A 27,174-nucleotide genomic window follows, 5' to 3' on the forward strand; every position below is an offset into this window, starting at 1 on the left:
CGTGACCCCCCCTCTCGAACCCTGCGACACCCCTCTCTCAGAACACATGAACCGCCCCCTCTCGAACCCCTGCGACACCCCTCTCACAGAACACGTGACCACCCCTCTCGAACCCCTGCGACACCCCTCTCTCAGAACACGTGAACCCCCCCCTCTCGAACCCCTGCGACACCCCTCTCATGGAACACGTGACCCCCCTCTCGAACCCCTGCGACACCCCTCTCTCGGAACACGTGACCCCCCTCCCCGAACCCCTGCGACACCCCTCTCACGGAACACGTGACCCCCCCCTGGGACCCCTGCGACACCCCTCTCAGCACACGTGACCCCCCCCCCACACTCTCGAACCCCTGCGACACCCCTCTCTCAGAACACGTGACCTCCCCACTCTCGAACCCCTGCAACACCCCTCTCTCAGAACACGTGAACACCCTCTCGGACCCCTGCGACACCCCTCTCACGGATCACGTGACCCCCCCTCTTGGACCCCTGCAACACCCCTCTCACGGAACATGTGACCCCCCCCCCTCTCGGACCCCTGCGACACCCCTCTCTCAGAGCACGTGAACCCCCTCTTGGACCCCTGCGACACCCCTCTCACGGAACACCCTTCTCGGAACCCCTGCAACCCTCCTCTGGATCTGCCAATGAGTTATTACGTTGTTAATCTTACCGTGTCCATTTCTCCTGTCAATCCTCCCTTCTTTTCATCGGTTCCAAAATCAAGACCACACTGAGCGATCGAGATTTTGGGTGCTGTAAAAGAGAGAGAAAATATTGATAAAAAGAGAGACAAAATATTGATAAAAAGAGAGACACAATTTTGAAAACAAAGGAGACAAAATATTGATAAAAAGAGAGAAAAAATATCCAGACCTTGCTTTTTAAGGTGCACTCGTACAGTGCACGGAATTTCAGTTTGACGAGTGAAAAACAGCGCACGTTACACTGAACAAACGGCGCATGTAAAATAGATGGGTATATTTATTTCCACTGTTCACAAAAATCAACAGTTTTCATAGCTCATTTAGCTGATAGGAAGGTCCTTTTATTAAAACATAATAATAATAAAAACATGGCAGTGGCTTCCATGCAGTTGTTAAACTGGTATTTCTCTTTGTTGAACAAATCGGGAAATACTGGTTTAATAGACAATTTTGTAGACGTACCAGTCAAAATCCAATCGGAGCTACACTGCCTATTTGATTTTTCACTCGCCTTAGCATATTGAGGTGTGCGATTTTCCACTCGCCTATAATTTTCAAAGACCAATGACTGAATATCGATAAAAAGAGGACAAAATATCGATAAAAAGAGAGACAAACTATTGAAGAAAAAAAGAAGAGACAAAATATTGATAAAGAGAAAAAAAATTGATAAAAAGATAGTTCAACAAAGCTGGTAAAGCAAGAATGTCATTAATAGGCAGCATGCAGCTGGTATCCTCGTCCTCTGCCACTAATAAAGCTGGTCTGACCCACGGTACTAATGACCGCTGCTAGTAGGGAAGTATAGTAGGTGGTTACAGGTGCCTCTTAACAATGCTAGAAGTAACGACTGAACACTCTCCGAAGTGGTCAGACTAAGCCCACAGCTGAATGCTTATGGGAAACAGCTGGAGAGACAAGGACTTGGATGTGGAGGTGGACAGCAAAAAAGTTGAAAGATAGGAGGAGTTGCCAATCTGGAAGAAATGAGAAGGAAATCAAAGGAATTAAATGAAAGGGGGCAGTGGGATAAACAAAAAAGCAGGCAGCTGGTGATTTGTCACTGCTTTGTTTTTTTTTATTAAATTATCGCTGGGAATAAAATTACAAAGAAAAAATGCTTCCTGACCAAATATTGATATCTTTCAATTTACTTTGCGCCTGTTGACAACCCTGTTATAATATATTTTATGTGTTTGTTCCTGATTGCTTAAAATACATGTATTAACTAAAATAACTTGTTATCAATGTATAATTAGGGTTTAGGCCTGAATTCCATTAACACGATACTGATACTGTGTGTGTTTTATCGTGCACGTTTCCGTGTGAGAAAATGTGCTTTTCCATCTCTGTGTTTTCTCAAGTGTATTACTATAGAAAATTTTACATTGTCAAAGTGTACTTTAATTAAGCTGAAAGTAAATGTTTCGCGTTATGACACCACCGCATTATGTAACTGGCACGCAAAAAACATCGCGTATATGGAAAAGGTCCTAGCTATTTAAATGCATTGTATGAAAAAACACGGAAACGTGTTGATGGGAAACGTGTTAATGGAAAACGGGGCTTTAAGTTGGATGCCAAAAATTGACGCGTATCGTGACCAGAGACCAGCAATATATACATGTATATAAATTTGTTTTGCCAAACTGATACTTACCAAAGGTTTTGAATATGTAGGTCACCTTATCACCAGAAACTCTTCCAGTGGCGAACTTCCCATCATATACGAATGTCACCTGTTTCCATTCGTCAGCCTTGAAGTCCTGTGTAACAGAAAATGTAATATGAACCTACAGGTATACACAAAACATTCCTATCCGGGCTAGAACTTAAGAATTTGTTACCAATGGCAATTCTGAAATATTTATATTGGAGCAAAATGCTTAACTACGAGAATTTTTAGCCTTCCTACAACAATTTTAAATCGGTAACCTTTGCAACAATTATGGGAGGGGACGTAGCCCAGTGGTAAAGCACTCGGCTGATGTGCGGTCGGTCTAGGATCGATCCCCATCTGTGGCCCATGCATTAATATTGGGCTATTTCTCGTTCCAATTTTAAAACATTTCAAACCCATAACCACATACTAGGGGCACTTACATGTATGGTCTGTTTTGTTTCCATTACATACTCTCTAACTATTCTAACACAAAAAATATCAACCTGCACTAAGGGGATTCGAACGACAGACTCTACCAACTGCTCAGCTAATAGTGAAATTCCCACTAGCTATTTATACCAACATTACTACATACACTACTCTCCCTCAAATAAAACTATGTCCTGGAGCTGTGGGCCATGGGAAGTTGAACTGCTACAATTTCTAACTTGGTTATAATTGTATTCTTGTGTTAAGATCAAACCCAGTCCCTACGTCGGCTCCAAATGTAACACAAAAATCAACCTCCACTGAGGGGATTTGAACCACAGACTCTCAATCCAGTGTTATATACCAACTGAGCTAATGGGGAAATTTCATCTAGCTACTGCCAGTAGGAGCACTTTATACCTACCACACTATTTTTTGGCAGAAAAAAAGTTAAGTTTGTTTTGTTTAAAGACACCACTCGGGCACATTATTTATTAATCATGCATTGGCTACTGGATGTCGAACATTTGGTAATTTTGACAGATGCACGTGTAATCTTAGCAAGAAAATCCGCTACGTTTTCCATCAGTAGCAAGAGATCTTTTATATGCACCATCCCACAAACAGGATACAGACTTTCAATTTTGACAGGCGTGAGCGCTATCACGCCCATGAACCCCGTCAACTCAATCTGACGGGCGCGAAATAACGTGCCCCTAAATTGAACAAATCATGCTTGTATTATTATTATTTTTTTTTTTAACTCTGCTATTTTAATTGTTTATTGAATCCAATCCACAACGCCACAAACCATTCCATTCTGTTCACAATGAACGTCCTAGCATACTTTTTTATAAACTGAAACACGATTTGTTGGTTATCTTTACGCTGAGCCAATCAGCTAGGAGTTCACTAACTAGATCTCGTCGGTTTTGTTTTGTTTAATTTCATACAATGAAGGTTCGCGAAATTTATTTTACACTGTCGTCGTTTTGATCATGTACAAAAAAAAAAATAGGTGCGTTGTCCATTAATTCTATGATGTGTATAATGTTTATACATGTTGATATCACAGTAAATGCGTACACCAACAAAAAACTAATTTAGTAAAGCAGGTTTTGTTTTTGTTAATAGCATAGCGACGTATTCGCACATTTCTACTTTCTGTTTCACGATACTGCCATGTGATTTAAAGCCAATGACATTGGTAGAGTCAGATTTCTAGTACATGTGATCGGTTGACAGGCACCTGAAACAAACATACACTGATTTAATTTCAACTCGGTAATTAGAATTTACCGAGTGTAAAGCATGTATATTTTAAAATTAATTTTACATTAGGGTTGTTTTGTTGGGTTTTTTTTTTTTTTTTGATGGGTTGCTATGATTCGAGTTAGTAGTGTAATAAATGACGTGTTAACTACAGTACACTGATAATGAAAGTTAATCATGCTTGTAAAAAATATATATTTATGAATATTACAGTAAGATATATTTGGGTAGAAAACAATAGATGTTGACATTTTCTGTTATGACATTATTAATTTTCTAAAATAGAGAATTTGCAGGTACATGCACATAACATATACCGTATATTGTGATATCGTGATATCGTGATAAATGTGATAACCCTATGCTATGGTTGTTACACTTTTAATTTCTTTTTAGTTTAAATGATTTACAAATAGGCCTACCGACATTACTTTTTGTAAGAGTTTTATTAGACATTTTACAGTTAGAATTCTTAATAACAATACCATAGTTGTTACAATGTCAATTCACATTCAGTTCACAGGTTTTTGTCCATGAAGAAATCATATCATTCTGCGATGAAAACTAAAATTGTTGTACTTGTTTTAAATAAAACAGAATAAGCACAAGCAAATCAGTTTCAATTCTTTATTCATAAATAGTCAACAGATTATCATGATTCTGAATTTTAATGCAACATGATATGCATATAATACATAAGAAATCGATAAATATTGTGTTCATGGTGTTTCTTTTTCTTGTGTAAGACTGCAATGGCCCATTCCTTCATCTTTGAAACAACTATAATATTAGTTAAATTAGGATATTTATTTTGAAAACACAAAACATTTAACTCTTAAAGATATTTAATTTAGAAATTATTACTCCTCAAACTTAATCATGCTCATGGGTGCAATTCCTCTTGGTCTCTTGTCTCCAATTGTGATTATTTTGAGGGGTGCGATTTTCTTAACACAAGAATACAATTATAGCCCAGTTAGAACCCATACTCAGAGTATACGCCTGTGCTTCTAACCCCCTCTGTGCCGGTTAAACAAAACAAACGTTTACTTACATCAGTGGGAACTCTCAAGGACATGGCTGTACCAAACCAGTTCTTCATCTCCAGTACGACATCGTTGCCATCGACGGTGATGACCAGCGACGATGATTCGGCCATCCTACACAGCGGACTCTTGACGAGGACCTGTCTGTCCCGGGTGGTTGCCTTGTAGCTCAGTCGTACGGTGACGGGACACCCACTCGCAGCCTCCACCAGCGACACGCTCGTACGAATCAGGCCGTAACCCGAGAACATGGCCACACCGTTCATGACGGTCACGTTGCTGGTCGTAACCTTGACACCTGGTGCAGTTGTCAGTCGGTCGGGGTCGGAGAAGTCCATCGTCATTACCGCTTCACAAACTGAAATATAACGGGAAATGTTTTTTAATTTTTGTGGGGTTTAATGACACTAGAGCACATTGATTTATTATTCGTGACCTTGACACCTGGTGCGGTTGTCAGTTGGAGAAGTCCATCGTCATTACCGCGTCACAAACTGAAATATAACGGGACAAAAATTTAATTTTGGGGGGTTTAAAGACACCACTAGAGCACACTGATTTATCTATTATTAATTATTAAAGGCCCCCTAACATTTTTAGCCCCTTTGGGAACTCAGTTTATGTCAAATTATTTTGCCGACCGTCTGAACAAAAATCTTGGGGGAAACACTGTAATTAAAGCATCAGCTTATGAAAATATACCATTTCATATTACGAAACAAATGAGTAAAACATTTTCTGTAAATCTTTATAGACAGTTACCGTAATCCGACTTATGAATGAAAATATTAAATGAATGAAAGTAAAGTTTTGGTCATGGCAAACAACCAATCAAATGTCATCATATTTAAATGTCCCTACTATAGTCCATCCCACGAGGAACACCTTTTTCATACTATGGAATTTACTACAAGTTATTTATTTCTCTGAGCTGATTAATTGTTTTTTTAAATTGCCCACAAAAATAGTATTATTTTGTTATTTCCAAAACACTTTTACTTAATTTTCTTCTTAGTCAAACCAAACTGAAATTATTTACAAAAAAAAACATTTTTGTAAAAAGATGGAACAGACTATATAGAGCACATGATTTATTATTAATTATTATTAAAACCATTTTATGGTATAAAACAAATGAGTTATTTTTTTTCTGTAAATCTTTATAGACTGTATACATGTTGTACCATATGTGTAATCTGACTCATGAGGTTCTGGCCGTGGTAAACAACCAACTAAATGTTGTTATTTTTAAGCAAGCTAGCCACCCAGTGGCTGTAGAAGCAATCTGCATGCATAGTGCCGTATAATTATAGAACTTTTTTTTTTACCCCCGAGATTTAAACCCGTATGGGTAATCAGCCTTTCTACCAGAAAATAATTTCAGGGTATGTAATGAAAACAAAACATCCCATAAGTATCCCCAGTGTTCGAGATTAACGGTATCCCGGGGATACTAGAATTTAATTTTGGATACCAGACTTCAATAACCCAGTATCCCACCAGGATACCATATAATATTGTGGGTTTTTTTTAAATCTTGCATTTTTATGTTTTGCTGAAACAATGAAAGTCGAAAGTTAAGTAACAGTGTCATCCAAGTTTGTTACGATGTTATTTATGAATTTCATTTAAGTGGGATACTAAATTCTCAGGTGGGATACCAGATTTTGAAATGTTAGTATCTAACTGGGATATAGCTCAAATTTTTTATCTCGAACACTGATCCCTACTATATAGTCTGTCCCATCATTTTGTAAAAATGTTTTTTGTAAATAATTTTAGTTTGGTTTGTTGTAAGAAGAAAAGCAAACGGTTTTTAGAAATAACAAAAATATACTATTTGTGTGCCCAATTTACAAATCAATCGGCTCAGAGGTAAATAACTTTTAGTAAATTCGACAGTATGAAAAAAGGTGTTCCCAGTGGGAAGGTTGTTATGGGTTTGAAATCTTTTGAAATTTAGCGCTGCAATTCATGGACATTGATACATTTTAAACAGCACTTCTCTTATTGTAAAGTTTGTTTTATTTAACTAGGCCACTAGAGTACATTGATTTTTTATCTTATATCATCGGCTATTGGACATCAAACATATGGTCATTCTGACACTGTTTTTTAGAGGAAACCTGCTGTCACCACTGAGGCTACTCTTTTAGACAGGCAGCAAGGGATCTTTTATTTGCGCTTCCCACAGGCAGGATAGCACAAACCATGGCCTTTGTTGAACCAGTTATGGATCTCTGGTCGGTGCAAGTGGTTTACACCTACCCATTGAACCTTGCGGAGCACTCACTCAGGGTTTGGAGTCTGTATCTGGATTAAAAATCCCATGCCTCGACTGGCATCCGAAACCAGTACCTACCAGCCTGTAGACCGATGGCCTAACCACGACGCCACCGAGGCCGGTTTCTCTTATTGTAATCTTTGTAAAAAGTATGAAAATGTATTAATTAATTTCCAAGATTTTAAGTGTATGTAATTTTACTCTAATTCATACCCTCTGGCAGAAACCGTGGTAATCTGGGGACAATATTTAAAAATCTTAGAATCTTTCGTCTTCAGAGAAACCCGATGCATTTTGTTTTTCAATAGTAGCAAGGGATCTTTTATATTCACATTTATGGACAAGATAGCATGCATATATACCACAGCCATTGATATTCCGTCATGAGATACTGCAAGGGACAATATTTCTAAATCTTAGGTACGGTAACCGAAAGTCAGTTCACATGAGTTTTACTTAGGTAAACGATTGTTCGGTTACGTGAATATAGTTCTCGTAATTGGACACATGTCCCTACAGGTAAAGTCCACCAAGAGATTGATGTGACTACTGTAATATTAAAACTAGATTTTACCTTTGCCAGTGCAGATGGTTGGACACATGTCCCTACAGGTAAAGTCTACCAAGCAGCCTTTGGTCTCGACGTAGGCAAACCCAACTGGACAACACGCGGCCTCCGATTTTCCGTTGACACACGTCCAGTAGCCACGGCAACTGCCATGCATGCTGTATGTGGAACAGTAATAAAAAAATTGACTAGCCAAGATTACAAACACAGTCGTCTTTGCATTTTTCTGAAAACAAACAAGATATATATGGATAAAGGTTATAGATGTTCAGTATGCGGTATATCAATATACATTCAAGGTTTTTGCCAGAGGGTAAAATGAGTACGGCGCCATGCATATCCAATTTGTTTTGCAGAATTTTTTTTTTTCAGCTGACCTTTTGACAAAATTAATTACCCTAATCCAAAACCTAACCCGTTTTCTTCCTGGGGGAGGTCCCCTATATCCATGTCAACATTGTAAATATTCAATTTCATAGCGCCATACCCAAAAATGTCTTTCTGGCAGAAACACTGAAATTGTATTATGATCCAAAGAGTGAATCATACGTATTTCTATACGACCTACATGTACCAAAATACACTTGGTAGTTTCCATATTTCAAGTTTTTAAAAAAAAAAATTAATTTTTTTTTATAATTTTTTTTTTTAAATTTAATAACTGTCAGAGGGTAAAATGGGTATGGCGCCATACCCAAATGTTTTACCTTTGCCAGTGTAGATGGCTGGACACATGTCCCTACAGGTAAAGTCACAAGAGATTGATGTTTTTGCAAATTAATTTTATCTTTTAAAAGTTTTGACAAAATTAATTACTCTTATCAGAAACACTAATTGTATTGAAAGATGTAATTAATTAAGTGCAGCATTAGTACACTGAAGTGATTAATCTATTTCATGTTTTAAATAATAAATTTCAGCTACTACAGTAAAAAAAGGGAAGAAAACACACAAAGAAAAACACACATGCACCCCCCCCCCCCAAATAAACCTGTATAATACTCTTTTTTTTTTTTTTAAATAATTCTCTCATTATCTGTGTGGTTCTTAAATAACAACGTCCAACGCGATATAACCGTAATTAAAATGGGTTGAGTGTGTAGTTAAATAAAAGATTCCTTCCCTCTTAATACAGGAAACCAATATCATGACATATATATAAGAATTGTTTCTAATTTTTTAGGAATTTATCGATGTATAAAAGTCACAAATGGTATAAAATCGCGTAGCGTAGCGAAGCGATTTTATACTACATTTGTGACTTTTATACATCGATAAATTCCTAAAAAATTAGAAACAATTCTTATAATTACAAACAGTACAAGAAGTGTACCTTAAAACACTCAAAAATAATTTCTTTCGTTCTTACCGTCAACCATGTTCTGTAAATAAGCGTAGGAATACATGTATACATACTATTGGAAATTGTCCGCTAAAAATAAAAATAAGTATTGAATCAACAGTGTACTGTATATATCTTCATTATAACTTCTTTTTAAAAAATGAAACAATTTCATGTGCAGATTTGTCTTGTGTTTTTCTATCGCAAAGTGACCTTGATATTAACTTTTGTTTACGTGTAGTGACTGTTGGTGTTGTGCGGTTATTTCGATCTTGGTCTTCCGTGATGACGTATTTTTATGAGGTTTATGGAAGGATAACGCTTGGTTTTTTAGTGACGTCAGCCAATCAGAATACAGTAAATCGTATAAATTCTGAAAGTTTGTAATTATATTGTAATACACAAATTCTCATAATTTTTATACTTAGCTGTCCCTACTAAAGTTCCAAGAGGTTGTTTTTATACTTAGCTGTCCCTACTAAAGTTCCAAGAGGTTGTTTTTATACTTAGCTGTCCCTACTAAAGTTCCAAGAGGTTGTTTTTTTAACGCAGGTTATGTGTCTATATGGAGATAAATGTGGAACTAAATTAGAGCTAAAACGTAAACCTACATTAGCTCAAATTCAGTTCCACAATCTAGTGAAAGAAAGAAATGTTGTATTTAACGACACGCTCAACACATTTTATTTACAGTTATATGGCGTCAGACATACGGTTAAGGACCACACAGATGGAAACTTGCTGAAACAGATGAGAGAGAAGAAACCCGCTGTCGCCACTTCATGGGCTACTCTTTTCGATTAGCAGTAAGGGATTTTTTATATGCACCATCCCACAGACAGGGTAGTACATACCACAGCCTTTGATATACAAATGTACCAGTCGTGGTGTACTGGCTTGAGTGAGAAATAGCCCAACGGGCTATTTCTCATTAAAGCCCACACAGTCCGTGCAAGCCATAATCTTGTCCCACACAGACCGTGCAAGCCATAATCTTGTAAGGTTCATTAGCAATTGGAACAGTTTGATTGTAGCCAGGTATTTTTTTAAAGAAATACCAAATACCGTATTGTTCCTATTTGTAGCGCCCCCTCTAATATAAGCACCCCTATGATCACGAGAAATGTATCATGAAACGGTACCCGTAAAATAGTAAAACTGGCTTACCTGACTGCCGACTTGCAATGATTATAATCGGTAAACAAATAAAATCCAAACAGGTGAAGCACTACGACACTAGTATGGGCGAACAGTATGTTACACATGTCGTTTATCAAATGTATGTCGCTGTTATCTCCACGCAGAATGAACGCACGACACTGTTAACGCTGTTCAAAACCGGAAGTACAAACATACCGGTAGGTATTTACACCGACACTGTATATGCCTACGTGCACAGTACCATGTATTTCGATAAATCAGCAGATGATGTACCGTACGCTACGTCATTTCAACAAGAAAACGTCACTGGTGGAGTGACTCAGCGGCAAAGCTTTTGATGTCTCAGCGAGCCAGACGCATTGACGTGTTCTAGTACTCTAATTAGCGCGCCCCCTTTGTGTTTTGCATCGTGCCCGAGGGCTACAAATAGGAACAATACGATATACAGTTTGTTCCATAGAAAAACAATTCAGTTTACAGTGGACATAACCATATGGAGTTTTTATTTTATGCCCACAAATGTTTCAATTTTGACCTCAGCCTTCGGTCAAAAATGACATTTGAGGGATCAAATAAACAATAATACTCACAAGTCTAAAATCTCCATATGGTTATCTCCTAATTTAGTAACATCATAGGTGGCAAGAGATAAATATTATCAGGATTAAAATATCCTAGGTTATTTTTTTTTAAAAAGAAGTTTGTTTTTGTTTAACGACACCACTAGATCACATTGATTAATTAATCATCGGCTATTGGATGTCAAACATTTAGTAATTCTGAATCTTAGTCATTAGAGGAAACCCACTACATTTTTCCTAATGCAGCAAGAGATCTTTTATATGCACTTTTCCACAGACAGGATAGCACATACCACGGCCTTTGTCCAGTTGTGTTGCACTGGCTGGAACGAGAACCCCCCCCCCCCCCCCCCCCCCCCCAATCAGTTGAATGGATCCACTGCATGAGGTGTTTCGATCCTGGGACGCAAGCACCTCAAGCGAGCACTCAACCAACTGAGCTAAATCCTGCCCCGGTTAAAGTTAGATGCAGCACAATTAGTATTACAGACAGTGTCAATATATATTCTTCAAAAAAAGTAGGCCAACCTGAAATATTAAAGTTAATATCAACTATTAGAACGAACATATTGTTTGTCCACAGACATCCTAGTAAAAAATGTTCAGGTCTATTTATCACCACACCGAAACACATTCCATAGTTAGCATGTGCATCACGCAGTACATGTGCGTGGAGTGTGTATGTTTGTGTGTGTGTTTGTGTCATTCTCGATTTTGACAATTTCCAGGAACATCATTTCTGTCAATCTTTTTCATTCTGTTGATCATACAGTTGTTATTGTTTTGTTTTTAGTCATTTTTATTGTTTGAATTTTCGATTTACTGATAAAAAAAACGTCAACTTTCAAATTTCACTTCTGACCCCAATCGTCCTTCAAAATCTTTTGTTGGTCATAAAACCTACTATAATACTGAACTACCAGTTGTAAAATGCCCATTTAATTCCCTATTATCATATAACCATTCCCCATAGCTAATATATACCTTACAATTTTAGCAATTGTAAATTCTTATTAGAGTTCCCCTACTTTTTTTGAAGAGTATATATGCAAAATGTATACTAATAACAGTCATTCTAAATCTAATATTAAATTCACAAAATGTTTATCATTACAAACCGAGAGGACAATCGACATTGCAGGCCTGGTCGCACCGAAGAATATCCTGGTTCCAGTACTGTCCGAAGGGACAAGAGCGGATAACTCCAGTGGTGTGACCGTTTGGATTGTAGTAGCACTGGATAAACTTGTCACAGTCCCTGGGGTGTAGTCTGTACCCCACACCTTGGATCACTTGGGCATCGCTACACAGACCTGAAGGAAACGAAAACAATATATAGCAGTGACATGTTCTAATGATCCATTATAATTAACTGAAAATTCATCGGTTAATAGGCTCTACAGATCACTTGGGTATCAATACACAGACCTGAAGGAAACGAAAACAATGTATAGCAGTGACATGTTCTAATGATCTATTATAATTAACTGAAAATTCATCGATTAATAGGCTCTACAGATCACTTGGGCATCGCTACACAGACCTGAAGGAAACGAAAACAATGTATAGCAGTGACATGTTCCAATGATCCATTATAATTAACTGAAAATCCATCGGTTAATAGGCTCTACAGATCACTTGGGCATCAATACACAGACCTGAAGGAAACGAAAACACTGTATAGCAGTGATTAACTAAGGCTCTACAGATCACTTGGGCATCAATACACAGACCTGAAGGAAACGAAAACACTGTATAGCAGTGACACGTTCCAATGATCTATTATAATTAACTGAAAATTCATCGATTAATAGGCTCTACAGATCACTTGGGCATCTTTACACAGACCTGAAGGAAACGAAAACACTGTATAGCAGTGACATGTTCCAATGATCCATTATAATTAACTGAAAATTCATCAGTTAATAGGCTCTACAGATCACTTGGGCATTGCTACACAGACCTGAAGGAAACGAAAACACTGTATATAGCAGTGACACGTTCTAATGATCCATTATAATTAACTGAAAATCCATCGGTTAATAGGCTCTACAGATCACTTGGGCATCTCTGCACAGACCTGAAGGAAACGAAAACACTGTATAGCAGTGACACGTTCCAATGATCCATTATAATTAACTGAAAATCCATCGGTTAATAGGCTCTACAGATCACTTGGGTATCAATACACAGACCTGAAGGAAACGAAAACACTGTATAGCAGTGATTAACTAAGGCTCTACAGATCACTTGGGCATCAATACACAGACCTGAAGGAAACGAAAACACTGTATAGCAGTGACACGTTCCAATGATCCATTATAATTAACTGAAAATTCATCGATTAATAGGCTCTACAGATCACTTGGGTATCTTTACACAGACCTGAAGGAAACGAAAACACTGTATAGCAGTGACATGTTCCAATGATCCATTATAATTAACTGAAAATTCATCGATTAATAGGCTCTACAGATCACTTGGGCATCTTTACACAGACCTGAAGGAAACGAAAACACTGTATAGCAGTGACATGTTCCAATGATCCATTATAATTAACTGAAAATTCATCGGTTAATAGGCTCTACAGATCACTTGGGCATCTTTACACAGACCTGAAGGAAACGAAAACACTGTATATAGCAGTGACATGTTCCAATGATCCATTATAATTAACTGAAAATTCATCGGTTAATAGGCTCTACAGATCACTTGGGCATCACTACACAGACCTGAAGGAAACGAAAACACTGTATAGCAGTGACACGTTCCAATGATCCATTATAATTAACTGAAAATTCATTGGTAATTAGGCTCTACAGATCACTTGGACATCAATACACAGACCTGAAGGTAACGAAACCAATATATAGCAGTGACATGTTCCAATGATCCATTATAATTAACTGAAAATTCATCGGTTAATAGGCTCTACAGATCACTTGGGCATCTCTGCACAGACCTGAAGGAAACGAAAACACTGTATAGCAGTGACATGTTCCAATGATCCATTATAATTAACTGAAAATTCATCAGTTAATAGGCTCTACAAATCACTTGGGTATCACTACACAGACCTGAAGGTAACGAAAACAATATATAGCAGTGACACGTTCTAATGATCCATTATAATTAACTGAAAATTCATCGGTTAATAGGCTCCACAGATCACTTGGGCATCACTACACAGACCTGAAGGAAACGAAAACACTGTATAGCAGTGACACGTTCTAATGATCCATTATAATTAACTGAAAATTCATCGGTTAATAGGCTCTACAGATCACTTGGGCATCGCTGCACAGACCTCAAGGAAACGAAAACACTGTATAGCAGTGACACGTTCTAATGATCCATTATAATTAACTGAAAATTCATCGGTTAATAGGCTCTACAGATCACTTGGGCATCACTACACAGACCTGAAGGAAACGAAAACACTGTATAGCAGTGACACGTTCTAATGATCCATTATAATTAACTGAAAATTCATCGGTTAATAGGCTCTATAGATCACTTGGGCATCGCTGCACAGACCTGAAGGAAACGAAAACACTGTATAGCAGTGACACGTTCTAATGATCCATTATAATTAACTGAAAATTCATCGGTTAATAGGCTCTACAGATCACTTGGGCATCGCTGCACAGACCTGAAGGAAACGAAAACACTGTATAGCAGTGACACGTTCTAATGATCCATTATAATTAACTGAAAATTCATCGGTTAATAGGCTCTACAGATCACTTGGGCATCACTACACAGACCTGAAGGAAACGAAAACACTGTATAGCAGTGACACGTTCTAATGATCCATTATAATTAACTGAAAATTCATCGGTTAATAGGCTCTACAGATCACTTGGGCATCTTTACACAGACCTGAAGGAAACGAAAACACTGTATATAGCAGTGACACGTTCCAATGATCCATTATAATTAACTGAAAATTCATCGGTTAATAGGCTCTACAGATCACTTGGGCATCACTACACAGACCTGAAGGAAACGAAAACACTGTATAGCAGTGACACGTTCTAATGATCCATTATAATTAACTGAAAATTCATCGGTTAATAGGCTCTACAGATCACTTGGGCATCTTTACACAGACCTGAAGGAAACGAAAACACTGTATATAGCAGTGACACGTTCCAATGATCCATTATAATTAACTGAAAATTCATCGGTTAATAGGCTCTACAGATCACTTGGGCATCACTACACAGACCTGAAGGAAACGAAAACACTGTATAGCAGTGACACGTTCCAATGATCCATTATAATTAACTGAAAATTCATTCGTAATTAGGCTCTACCGATGCAGGGTTTCTGCTAGAGGGTATGTAAAACAGGTAAAATGCCATCCCCCCCAAAAAATTATTATTTGGGTATGGTGCCATATACCCATTTTTTTTTTTTACACAGATTGTTTTTTTTTTAGTTGACTTTTTGACAGAATTAATGACTCTTGTCATTACTGTATGATTATTGTGCGATTCAGTGGTGACAAATCTACAGCCTAACAGTAACGCTTAGACACTATTTTCCTGAATATTTTCGTAATATATATGGAATAATTTAATTTTTTTACATCGCCTTGAGTGCATGAATGATGGTGATGGTGGTCGACCACAGAATTTCTATCACAGATGGCTAGAAAAAAACGTGTCAAGAGAGATCCTGAATTCCTTCTGGTTTTTTAATTAATGGCTGAGGCAAGTTGTATTGTTGAGCGTTATTGTTTATGGACCAAACATAATTCAAAATAAAGTATGGACTTTTAGTGTTATTATTAGCAAGTATGATTCAAATTTAATTATAAGTATTGTCTGTTATTTCTTTTACGTTCGTCTGGGAATGAACAAACAAAATCATCAGCAAACTTCTGTGAGAATTAATGGCTTTGCCTATTCACACAGTTTGCAGATGATTTTTGTTTTTGTTCATACCGCATTGAACGTAAAAGAAATAACAGACAATCCTTAATTAAAGGTAAAATTAGCAATTTGTAGGGTCTACATGTATTACATTGCACTGCAAGTGGAGATACCGACACAGGCGTCGGAAACACTAGCAAGGGGTTCGAAGTGGTACGGCTGGTACCTACGGCCAACCACGTTTTTGCCCAGGAACGATTTTTTTTTGTCTTACTACATGGTGCTCGTATAATGGGCATACTAACTTTTAATTGCTTTGAACGCTTCTGACGTATAAATTGATTTATTCACGAAGTCTCTCATTCAGGTTTTATTTGTATTTTATAACAAAAATATTTTAATGAATTAGATTTTTACTTTTATGGTGAAGAATACATTGTTACTTTTTTCTTTTTTGTCTTTGTACAATTGTGGACTATTGATTATATATATTTATGGTTATTGCAGTTAACAATTCTGAAAAAAGCTCTATATAATAATCTATAACTAAATAGACAAAAATGTAAAATAGATAAAAACTGAACTGTTTCATTGTCTACTTCACTATTAAATGAATGAATGAATGAATGAATGTTTAACAACACCCTAGCACAAAAATATATCGGCTACTGGGTGTCACACAATGGTAAATATAAAAATTAATTGTTGATAAACATCAATACAAAAAATTCTAAAATCAAGTTTTAAAAACACTACTTCACTATCACTACATGTACCTAATACCAAAGGCAATATAAGCATCTTCAAAGCAAATTAAAAACATAAGCAGTTTAAGCTACATTTGTAGATCCAAATATTTAAACAAATTATTATTATTTTCTTTTTTTGAAATTTGGCAAATTTGTACAGAAAATATGTAGCAACATTCAAATTCTAATTGGCCAGACAGCTAAAACTGACTGTAGATTTACAAACTTGAAAGGATGTTTGATTTTCAAATTAGATTTTTGGCAAATTTAAAATGAATTGTATTTGCTAAATTCATTTTGTACTCTGTTTTGTTTACGCGATCATCAAGTTTTACTTGAATAACTGGTTGACAAACATGCACATCACTATTATTACAAAGGAAGGAGACATATATCCAACTTTGGACAACTTTGTAACAAAATCTACATTAAAAAAGAACAAAAATGACAAAGGCATTTCTACACACGTCTACATGTACAGCTTCAACCTGCAACTTACCTGGTGATGGATTTTCATCTGAAAGATATACAACTAAATTGCAGTACAATTTAAAGGGACATCACACCCTAGTTTTTAAACACTACAGCATATTTTTCATTGATTTTGATGCTTGCATGTTTTTTTTCAATTACCAGTGGTATCAATTTAATTAAAATTAGCTCCACTGGTTAATTACTATTACCTGTGGATCTAACAGCACCCCGTTGGAACGCATGTCCAGTTGACCTTTCATTCGACCAATCAAAACCTTACTTGCAGTACAATTTAAAGGGATATATCACACCCTAGTTTTTAAACACAGGGCTGCACAAATCGGTTGTCCGCACGCCCGGGACAACCAAAATATGTTGCAGGCAACCATTCTCTGTCAAACAGTTGCCTAACAGGCAACCAAGAAAATCATAAAACAAATAAAAAAACCCCAAAAACTTCACAACACTCGGACAGTCACGGGCGATTCAAAATTAACGGCACTGACAACCTGACTGACATGCGATAAAAATATCCACCCTAACGCTGCCATCCACTCAGCATGATTTTGGCAGGAGGTGTTTGGAAATGCCATATACCAGATATTTCGTTCCTAAACTAGCTGGTTCTTCAGTTTCATTTTAATGACAGTTCAAAATTATATTCATAAAATGTTTAGAATTTGTATGCTCCCGAATAACGCTATAAAAGGCGATGTGTAATTGGTTGATATTTAAATTGTTATTTATAGATGAAAAGTCACCTGGACATGGACGTCCACGTAATGCTGTTAGATCTACTGGTAGACCAGTAGAGCTAATTTTAATCAGATTGCAGTGGTATGCATGATGTTGACTTTTCTTGCCATGACGTAAAACCACATTTGGAGCCAATATGCCATTGGCATGGAATAGGGCATGCATTCCGATTTCAATTTAAATATGCCCCTTATTTTGGAATCAAATATACCCACCTTTTCTGTGCAATCCATACTTTGAAATTTAAAAAAAAAAAAAAAAAATTGCATCAGTTCTGGACCTTTTGTCTGACCAGATCAGACCAACATTGTTGTTTTTTGCCTAAAAAATAATATTTAAGACAAAATACCAACCTGTTGGGCAGATTCCAAGATTACAAGTAGCAGTTCCGGTGTCAGTGTCCGAACCAACACAATCCATTCCTTCGAACTGAACTGCCGGGTTATCACAGGCACGTTTCCGCTCATAGGTCTTCGTACCATTGCCGCAAGTCACAGAACATTGTGTATAGTTGTATGGTCCCCAGTTGCCCCACTGGCCGTTAACTGAAATAGAGAGTAGCAGTCACTATATAACAGTCGCCCCACTGGCCGTTAACTGAAATAGAGAGTAGCAGTCACTACATAACAGTCGCCCCACTGGCCGTCCACTGAAATAGAGAGTAGCAGTCACTACATAACAGTCGCCCCACTGGCCGTCCACTGAAATAGAGAGTAGCAGTCACTACATAACAGTCGCCCCACTGGCCGTCCACTGAAATAGAGAGTAGCAGTCGCTACATAACAGTCGCCCCACTGGCCGTCCACTGAAATAGAGAGTAGCAGTCGCTACATAACAGTCGCCCCACTGGCCGTCCACTGAAATAGAGAGTAGCAGTCGCTACATAACAGTCGCCCCACTGGCCGTCAACTGAAATAGAGAGTAGCAGTCGCTACATAACAGTCGCCCCACTGGCCGTCAACTGAAATAGAGAGTAGCAGTCGCTACATAACAGTCGCCCCACTGGCCGTTAACTGAAATAGAGAGTAGCAGTCGCTACATAACAGTCGCCCCACTGGCCGTTAACTGAAATAGAGAGTAGCAGTCGCTACATAACAGTCGCCCCACTGGCCGTCAACTGAAATAGAGAGTAGCAGTCACTACATAACAGTCGCCCCACTGGCCGTCAACTGAAATAGAGAGTAGCAGTCACTACATAACAGTCGCCCCACTGGCCGTCAACTGAAATAGAGAGTAACAGTCACTACATAACAGTCGCCCCACTGGCCGTCAACTGAAATAGAGAGTAACAGTCACTATATAACAGTCGCCCCACTGGCCGTTAACTGAAATATAGAGAACAGTCACTATATAACAGTCTTCCCACTGGCCATCAACTGAAATAGAGAGTAACAGTCACTATATAACAGTCACCCTACTGGCCATCAACTGAAATATAGAGTAACAGTCACTATATAACAGTTACCCTACTGGCCAAGAACTGAAAAAGGGAGTAACAGTCACTATATAACAGTCACCCCACTGGCCATTAACTGAAATATAGAGTAACAGTCACTATATAACAGTCACCCCACTGGCCATCAACTGAAAAAGGGAGTAACGGTCACTATATAACAGTCACCCCATTGGCCATCAACTGAAAAAGGGAGTAACAGTCACGATATAACTGTATATCTTATGCCGATATATTATGATTCGAATGGCAAATAATAACTTTTTGCGATACAGTACACACACTGTCTATACTATGGTAATTTTCATTAATGTCCGATATTAGTTGGAAATATCGTTCTCGTTGTTTTCATCTGTTGCTTAGTGATACATCATTATATTACGATTGTGGTCTAAATTAATCATGGCAGCCGAAGGTAAACATTTTTACTGAAGAGGAACGGACTTAACATTATTAAAATGACATCATTACACCGAGTTGACATACTCCGTTCCATGCATGTTTGAAATTTTACTTAAACCTCAGCCTGTATCATGAATTGTCTTTATTTTGTTTGAAGCCGTCCTTAAACTGGTGTTGAAGCTGTTGTAAGTATAATTAATATATTATGATACTTGCTTTGGTACTGGCAACCAGTATCGTGATAAGAAAAGTTCCATAATTTTGTGTTCAAAATATTGATTAGTGATATTTCTAGTCAATTAAAAATTGATTAGTTAAAACTGTTTAGATTAATGTTTAAAAATTGTGAAGAGATCTCTGAAATGTGCATAGTAAATCGCGATGTGATACTGAAGAAAATGTTCCCTAAATATACCCATGTCTAGTTACTGTTACACAGAGACACTGCATGAAATGGAAGATTGGCTTGGATATCATATTAATTATCATGCCTATATCCAATTAAGATTCAAGCACGTCTCTCCCGGCCACAAAATCTGACTTTGCCAGTGAATGGGAAGGAAGGAGAAAGGAAGGAAATGTTTTATTTAACGATGCACTCAACACATTTTATTTATGGTTATATGGTGGTGTCGGACATATGATTAAAGACCACACACAGATAATGAGAGAGAAAACCCGCTGTCGCCAATTCATGGGCTGCTCTTTTTGATTAGCAGCAAGGGATCTTTTATATGCACTATCCCACAGACAGGATAGTACATACCATGGCCTTTGTTACACCAGTTGTGGAGAACTGACTGGAACGAGAAATATAGCCCAATGGGAATCGAACGTGCATCAGATGAGTGCTGTACCACTGAGCTACGTTAACACCCTCCCCCGCCCCCCCCCGCCAGTGAATGGGTCCCGGACAGACGGGGGCGGGTGGGTGGGAGGGTTGTATGGTTGAAAATGGGCAGAATGAGTGAAAAAGTTAACAGAATTGAAAAATAAAATAAAAAGTTAACAAGTCAAAAATAAGTAATTGACTATATATAGTTACATAATTTGGAGCATTTTAGAAGGAAATAAGAGAAAGAAGAGAGGATTGGACTATTCAATAATATAAAAACATTTAAAAAAAAATTATGAAATGAGAAATTACTTGGACATTTGTTTTCAGAACACGTTTCTGTATCACTTTCCATACTGTTGCCCACACATTGTTTTCCATCAAACTGCGGGGCAGGATTATCACAGGTGCGTTCCCGTGTCCATATCTGCTGACCTCCACCACAGCTCACTGAACAATCTTCATAAACCTTATCTATCCATGCTGACCACTGACCATCGACTGAAAGACAATTCATCTTCATATTATATAGAGAATAACTACATGTAGTTATAATGATGAGCCTTGCAGAATTTCCCATTTCATACCTTCAGAATTTAAAGGCGATATCTTATATGTACGTCATTAACTCAATACTATTTTTATCCTGCAGTCCATAAAGGTTATGGGGGGAAAGGAGTTCAGGGCTTTATAGATCTCATTAATTTGGCGACAAAAGGGAGTTTTTGTCTTTTCTGAGTGCAGGAAGGCATTGTTTTAGTTCAATACTAGCTGTCAACAAGAAATGTCTTATTTAACGATGAACTCAACACATTTTATTTATGGTTATATGGCGTCGCTGCTGTACAGTTGTCAATATTCAGAAATGCATTTCACAGGGCTCGAACTTAACGGTGGCAACAACAGCTATTGCCGTCGGTGAGATATAAATTGCCGTCAGTTGGGGGCATCACTGAGGGCACTTTTGTGCCACCGTATAAAAATTACTGCCTTCTGTAAAGCTCCTCACCTAGGGCAAAGTGTATAGATGTGTATGAACATTATCTGCCAGTATTTAACACAGGCGTTTGGGTCCTGGTTGGAGTTAATGGTTGTTTAGTTAGTACCACACGATGGAACTAGTCATGCACGTACCCTGTATTGTATAATATACGTTCTCACTGCATTTTGCAGCCCCACTTATGTGTTATGCTACCTCTTTTCATGTTTGCCAGCCCCTTTTGTTTTTCCTGCGCCTCTCTTTATTTTTTGGCATCCTGCTATAATTTACAGCACCTAGCTCCGCTATTTCACACTTTTATTCATACTGAAAAACATCGATCAGTCTGCACACTGGACATCAAAGGAAACAAGCCGCGTTGTATACGAAAGTGCAACTGATGAAAAACTTCAATAGTTTACGATAACTTACAATCACTTAATTTAACACTATTTTTTTAAAGCTTCTGTTGTGCCCCATACCAGTATTCATTTGTATGTTTGATATACACACAATAAAAATCATATTTTATTTAAGCAATGAAAATATTAGATTTTTATCGTTTTGGCAATCTCCGACTGATTTGTCAAGTGATCAGAATGGTCATTCTGTCTTTTGTATCCACTAACACTTATCTGATATTTTATCCTCAATTGCAAATTTACAAGAATGTAATTGGTCATAAATGATGAATCTTAGTTACAGTGTCATTTGTTTATTAATCAGCAATTCTTCGTAAAATATTAGAAAAATTTAATTTTGGGGGGATATCACCTCGTATAAAAACAACGGAAGTGGTATAGTGTTCATTATTAAAATAAGTCATCTTGGTTGCCAATTAATATATACACCGCCTTTACAAAAATGAAACTAGTTTTTATCACCTGGCAATATCAATTCGATTGATTCATTCCATGAAAATGGAAATAAAAAGAATAGAAAAATATTATCCCACTTAACAAAAACTCTTTACTGTTTTTCAGATATCTTAAAATCTTTATTAAAATAATAATAATAAAACTTTGATTGGTTTAGCAAAACAAATACCCATGCAAGGATGTCAGACCGACAATTATATCTTTGTTTTAACTGAATTACGTTTTAACTAACAGTACATAAAAGATGAAGCAGCTTGCATGTACATTGTACCAACGTTTTAGTACCATATACTGAGGGGCAAAATAAGGGATAGGTATTTCCACAAAGTTGACCAACACACAACCATATACAGTAACTAAACCTTACTCTTTTTTTTCTTCTTTTTTTTTGCTTTTCAGTGGATTATTATTGTTTTTGTTTTGAAATGGTGGCACAACTGCCCTAGCTACTTTAATTTTCACCCAGCAAGACCACTGTATACAATTTAATGCCATTCATGGAACAGTTTTCATGTCATATTCACATGAAAACTAGGGCGACTTCGTCTCAGAAACATCAGGTTCCGTTAAATGTTAGCCGATGTCACTAAATGGTCCATAATTCCATTTATAATAAATTCTTGTTTATTGAAGTTTATTCACATAAACTGAAGAAATATGACTACATGTATATACAAAAAAATAACCTTGCAGTCAAGTTTATTTGCTGCAAAAGTCAGTTTTAATTGCTGTGGGTGATCAATTCTTAAGTTTGAGCCCTAATTTCAAGTTATTATAACCTAATCAATCTTAATTAACATTTTAGCGGTTTAGAGGTGAAATATTTTGAGGTCAGCATGTTTGTACTTGACATGGACATTATTATTTTGGACACATGCATGTATTTTGGGCACAAAGTTTAATTATGGCCTCGACTTTGATACAAACTAAAGCCATGGTATTATTTCTGTTCTTTCAGCACAAGCGTAGGAAGGTGCCAAAAAGTGGGCTGTGGGGGGGGGGGGGGGGGGGGGGGCCCACACTTTTATATTTACACACTTTTACACTATTATAAAGCCAATATTAAAACAAAATATCTGAAAAGTGGGGGGCACATGCTCACCTTGCCCCCCTCCCGCCCACGTCCTAAGCCAGAGTTCAGCTACATTATACGCTGACCCAGAAGTCAAATGAGAAAGTTTGTAACATTAGTATGTATGTGTCGTCGCGTGCATGACGTCAAAAGTTCTAATCTGTTAATATACGTTTATGACTTTATGCTATAATCGATCATCATAATCGGCCAATAGAAACAGAGATTGCAGAATAAAATGTTAACGTTTGTTTTCTTTAAAGGGACATTCCTGAGTTTGCTGCATTGTAAGATGTTTCCGACTAATAAAATATTTCTACGATTAAAGGGACATTCCTGAGTTTGCTGCATTGTAAGATGTTTCCGACTAATAAAATATTTCTACGATTAAAGGGACATTCCTGAGTTTGCTGCATTGTAAGATGTTTCCGACTAATAAAATATTTCTACGATTAAAGGGACATTCCTGAGTTTGCTGCATTGTAAGATGTTTTCGACTAATAAAATATTTCTACGATAAAAGGGACATTCCTGAGTTTGCTGCATTGTAAGATGTTTTCGACTAATAAAATATTTCTATGATTAAAGGGACATTCCCGAGTTTGCTGCATTGTAAGATGTTTCCGACTAATAAAATATTTCTATGATTAAACTTACATGTTAAATATATTTTCGTGTTTAGATTATCAGTGTCTGTATATTTAATGTGTTTGTGGTCATCGTAATATTAATTATTTTAGGAAATAAAATTAAATTTAACCTAGTACAAATATTAGAACGATGAAACACACGTTTAATATACAGCCACTAATATGTTATACAGAAACATATATTTGATAGGTAATTACAATCATTAAAGTCTCTGTTAGTCGATAACATATTCCTGAGTTTGCTGCAATTTTTAAGATGTCTCTTTAACGACACCACTAAAACACATTGATTTATTAATCATCATTTGGTAATTTTGAGATAACCTTAGTGTAAGACTTAGAGAGAAAAATCGGTATATGTTTTCCAATAGTAGCAAGGGACCTTTTATATGCACCATCCTACAGACAGGATAGCACATACCACAGCCTTTGATATATCAGTCGTGGGCCCACTAACAGGATTTACACTGAATAGTTTTAAATCAATTGAAGAGAAAGAAAGAAAAAGAAAGGAATGTTTTATTTAACGACGCACTCAACACATTTTATTTACGGTTATATGGCGTCAGACATATGGTTAAGGACCACACAGATTGTGAGAGGAAACCCGCTGTCGCCACTACATGGGCTACTCTTCCGATTAGCAGCAAGGGATCTTTTATTTGCGCTTCCCATAGGCAGGATAGCACAAACCATGGCCTTTGTTGAACCAGTTATGGATCACTGGTTGGTGCAAGTGGTTTGCACCTACCCATTGAGCCTTGCGGAGCACTCACTCAGGTTTTGAAGTTGGTATCTGGATTAAAAATCCCATGCCTCGACTGGGATCCGAACCCAGTACCTACCAGCCTGTAGACTGATGGCCTAACCACGACGCCACCGAGGCTGGTACAAATGAAGAGAAGTAAATTAATATTTGAGTTTCTTTTGTCTACAGAACCAAGTACAAGTACCTGGACATGGGTTAGTTCCACAGGTTTCTGTGCCAGACAAAGTGTCGTTCCCCATGCAGTCTTGTCCGTTATTCTGTGGTGCAGGGTTATCACACGCACGAGTACGAGTCCAATGTTTACTTCCGCCGCCACACGACACACTGCAGCGACCATACATAAAAGCACCCCAGGCTCCCCACACACCATCAACTGTAAAATAAGATAATATAATTGTCACACAACACACTGCAGACACAGCAACACCCCATGCTCCCCACACACCATCAACTGTAAAACAAGATAATATAATTGACACACAACACACTGCAGGCACCGGGCACAGCAACACCCCATGCTCCCCACACACCATCAGCTGTAAAACAAGATAATATAATTGACACACAACACACTGCAGGCACCGGGCACAGCAACACCCCATGCTCCCCACACACCATCAGCTGTAAAACAAGATAATATAATTGACACACAACACACTGCAGGCACCGGGCACAGCAACACCCCATGCTCCCCACACACCATCAGCTGTAAAACAAGATAATATAATTGTCACACACCACACTGCAGACACCAGGCACAGCAACACCCTATGGTCCCCACACACCATCAATTGTAAAACAAGATAATATAATTGTCACACACCACACTGCAGACACCAGGCACAGCAACACCCTATGGTCCCCACACACCATCAGCTGTAAAACAAGATAATATGATTGTCACATGACACACTGCAGACACCGGGCACAGCAACACCCCATGCTCCCCACACACCATCAATTGTAAAACGAGATAATATAATTGTCACACAACACACTGCAGACACCAGGCACAGCAACACCCCATGCTCCCCACACACCATCAACTGTAAAATAAGATAATATAATTGTCACACAACACACTGCAAGCACCGGGCAGTGCAACACCCCATGGTCCCCCACACACCATCAACTGTAAAACAAGAGGATGTTTATCAAATATAATTGTCACATGACACACTGCAGGCACCAGTCACAGCAACACCTCATGCGCCCCACACACCATCAACTGTAAAACAAGAAGATGTTTATCACATATAATTGTCACATGACACATTGCAGACACCAGACACAGCAACACCCCATGGTCCCCCACAAACCATCAACTGTAAAACAAGAAGATGTTTATCAAATATAATTGTCACACGACACACTTCAGACACCAGGCACAGCAACACCCCATGGTCCCCCACAAACCATCAACTGTAAAACAAGAAGATGTTTATCAAATATAATTGTCACACGACACACTTCAGACACCAGGCACAGCAACACCCCATGGTCCCCCACAAACCATCAACTGTAAAACAAGAAGATGTTTATCAAATATAATTGTCACATGACACACTTCAGACACCAGGCACAGCAACACCCCATGGTCCCCCACACACCATCAACTGTAAAACAAGAAGATGTTTATCACATATAATTATCACAGGACACAGTGCAGGCACCAGGCACAGCAACACCCCAGTGTTCGAGATTAACGGTATATCCCGATATCCCGTGGATACCAGAATTTAATTTTGGATACCAGACTTCAATAACCCAGTATCCCACCGGGTCAAGTCAAGTAACAGTGTCGTCCAAGTTTGTAATGATATTATTTATGAATTTCATTTTGGGATACTAATTTCTCAGGTAGGATACAAGATTTTAAAATGTTGGTATACAACTGGGATACTACCCAACAATTGTAATCTCGAACACTGCCCACACACCATCAACTAAAACAAGATGATGTTTATTTGTAAAAACACTCGCTATGAGTTTTACATAAAAATACATAAATTATGTTAATTACCAGGACACATGGCGATCTGGCAGTTTTCAGTTTGGCTGTCGGAATTTGGGCCAAAACACTCTAGTCCACCTACAGGTACTGGATTATCACAGCGCCGCGTCCTCGTGTTGGTGCGCTGGCCTGTCCCACATGTCTTTGAACAACGTCCTAGGGTAAAATCACTCCACAGTCCCCACTGGCCATTAACTACAACACAAAACA

At 37.9% G+C, this 27,174-nt stretch overlaps 1 protein-coding gene across 1 annotated transcript in view; it reads right to left on the reverse strand.

Annotated features, from left to right (window-relative positions):
• LOC121373452 overlaps positions 1 to 27,174 on the reverse strand; it is a 142,502-nt gene that overhangs the window by 698 nt on the left and 114,630 nt on the right. Inside the window, exons 22-31 of the mRNA XM_041500117.1 lie at positions 26,974 to 27,159; positions 25,135 to 25,323; positions 20,915 to 21,103; positions 18,266 to 18,457; positions 12,172 to 12,366; positions 8,174 to 8,195; positions 7,976 to 8,139; positions 5,126 to 5,475; positions 2,368 to 2,473; positions 674 to 756 (exon numbers count right to left, since the gene is read on the reverse strand). Coding sequence (XP_041356051.1) covers positions 674 to 756; positions 2,368 to 2,473; positions 5,126 to 5,475; positions 7,976 to 8,139; positions 8,174 to 8,195; positions 12,172 to 12,366; positions 18,266 to 18,457; positions 20,915 to 21,103; positions 25,135 to 25,323; positions 26,974 to 27,159 — 1,676 coding nt within the window. The remainder of the gene's footprint in view (positions 1 to 673; positions 757 to 2,367; positions 2,474 to 5,125; positions 5,476 to 7,975; positions 8,140 to 8,173; positions 8,196 to 12,171; positions 12,367 to 18,265; positions 18,458 to 20,914; positions 21,104 to 25,134; positions 25,324 to 26,973; positions 27,160 to 27,174) is intronic.

The sequence above is a fragment of the Gigantopelta aegis genome, chromosome 5, assembly GCF_016097555.1.
Source record: "Gigantopelta aegis isolate Gae_Host chromosome 5, Gae_host_genome, whole genome shotgun sequence".
Classification (NCBI taxonomy): domain Eukaryota; kingdom Metazoa; phylum Mollusca; class Gastropoda; order Neomphalida; family Peltospiridae; genus Gigantopelta; species Gigantopelta aegis.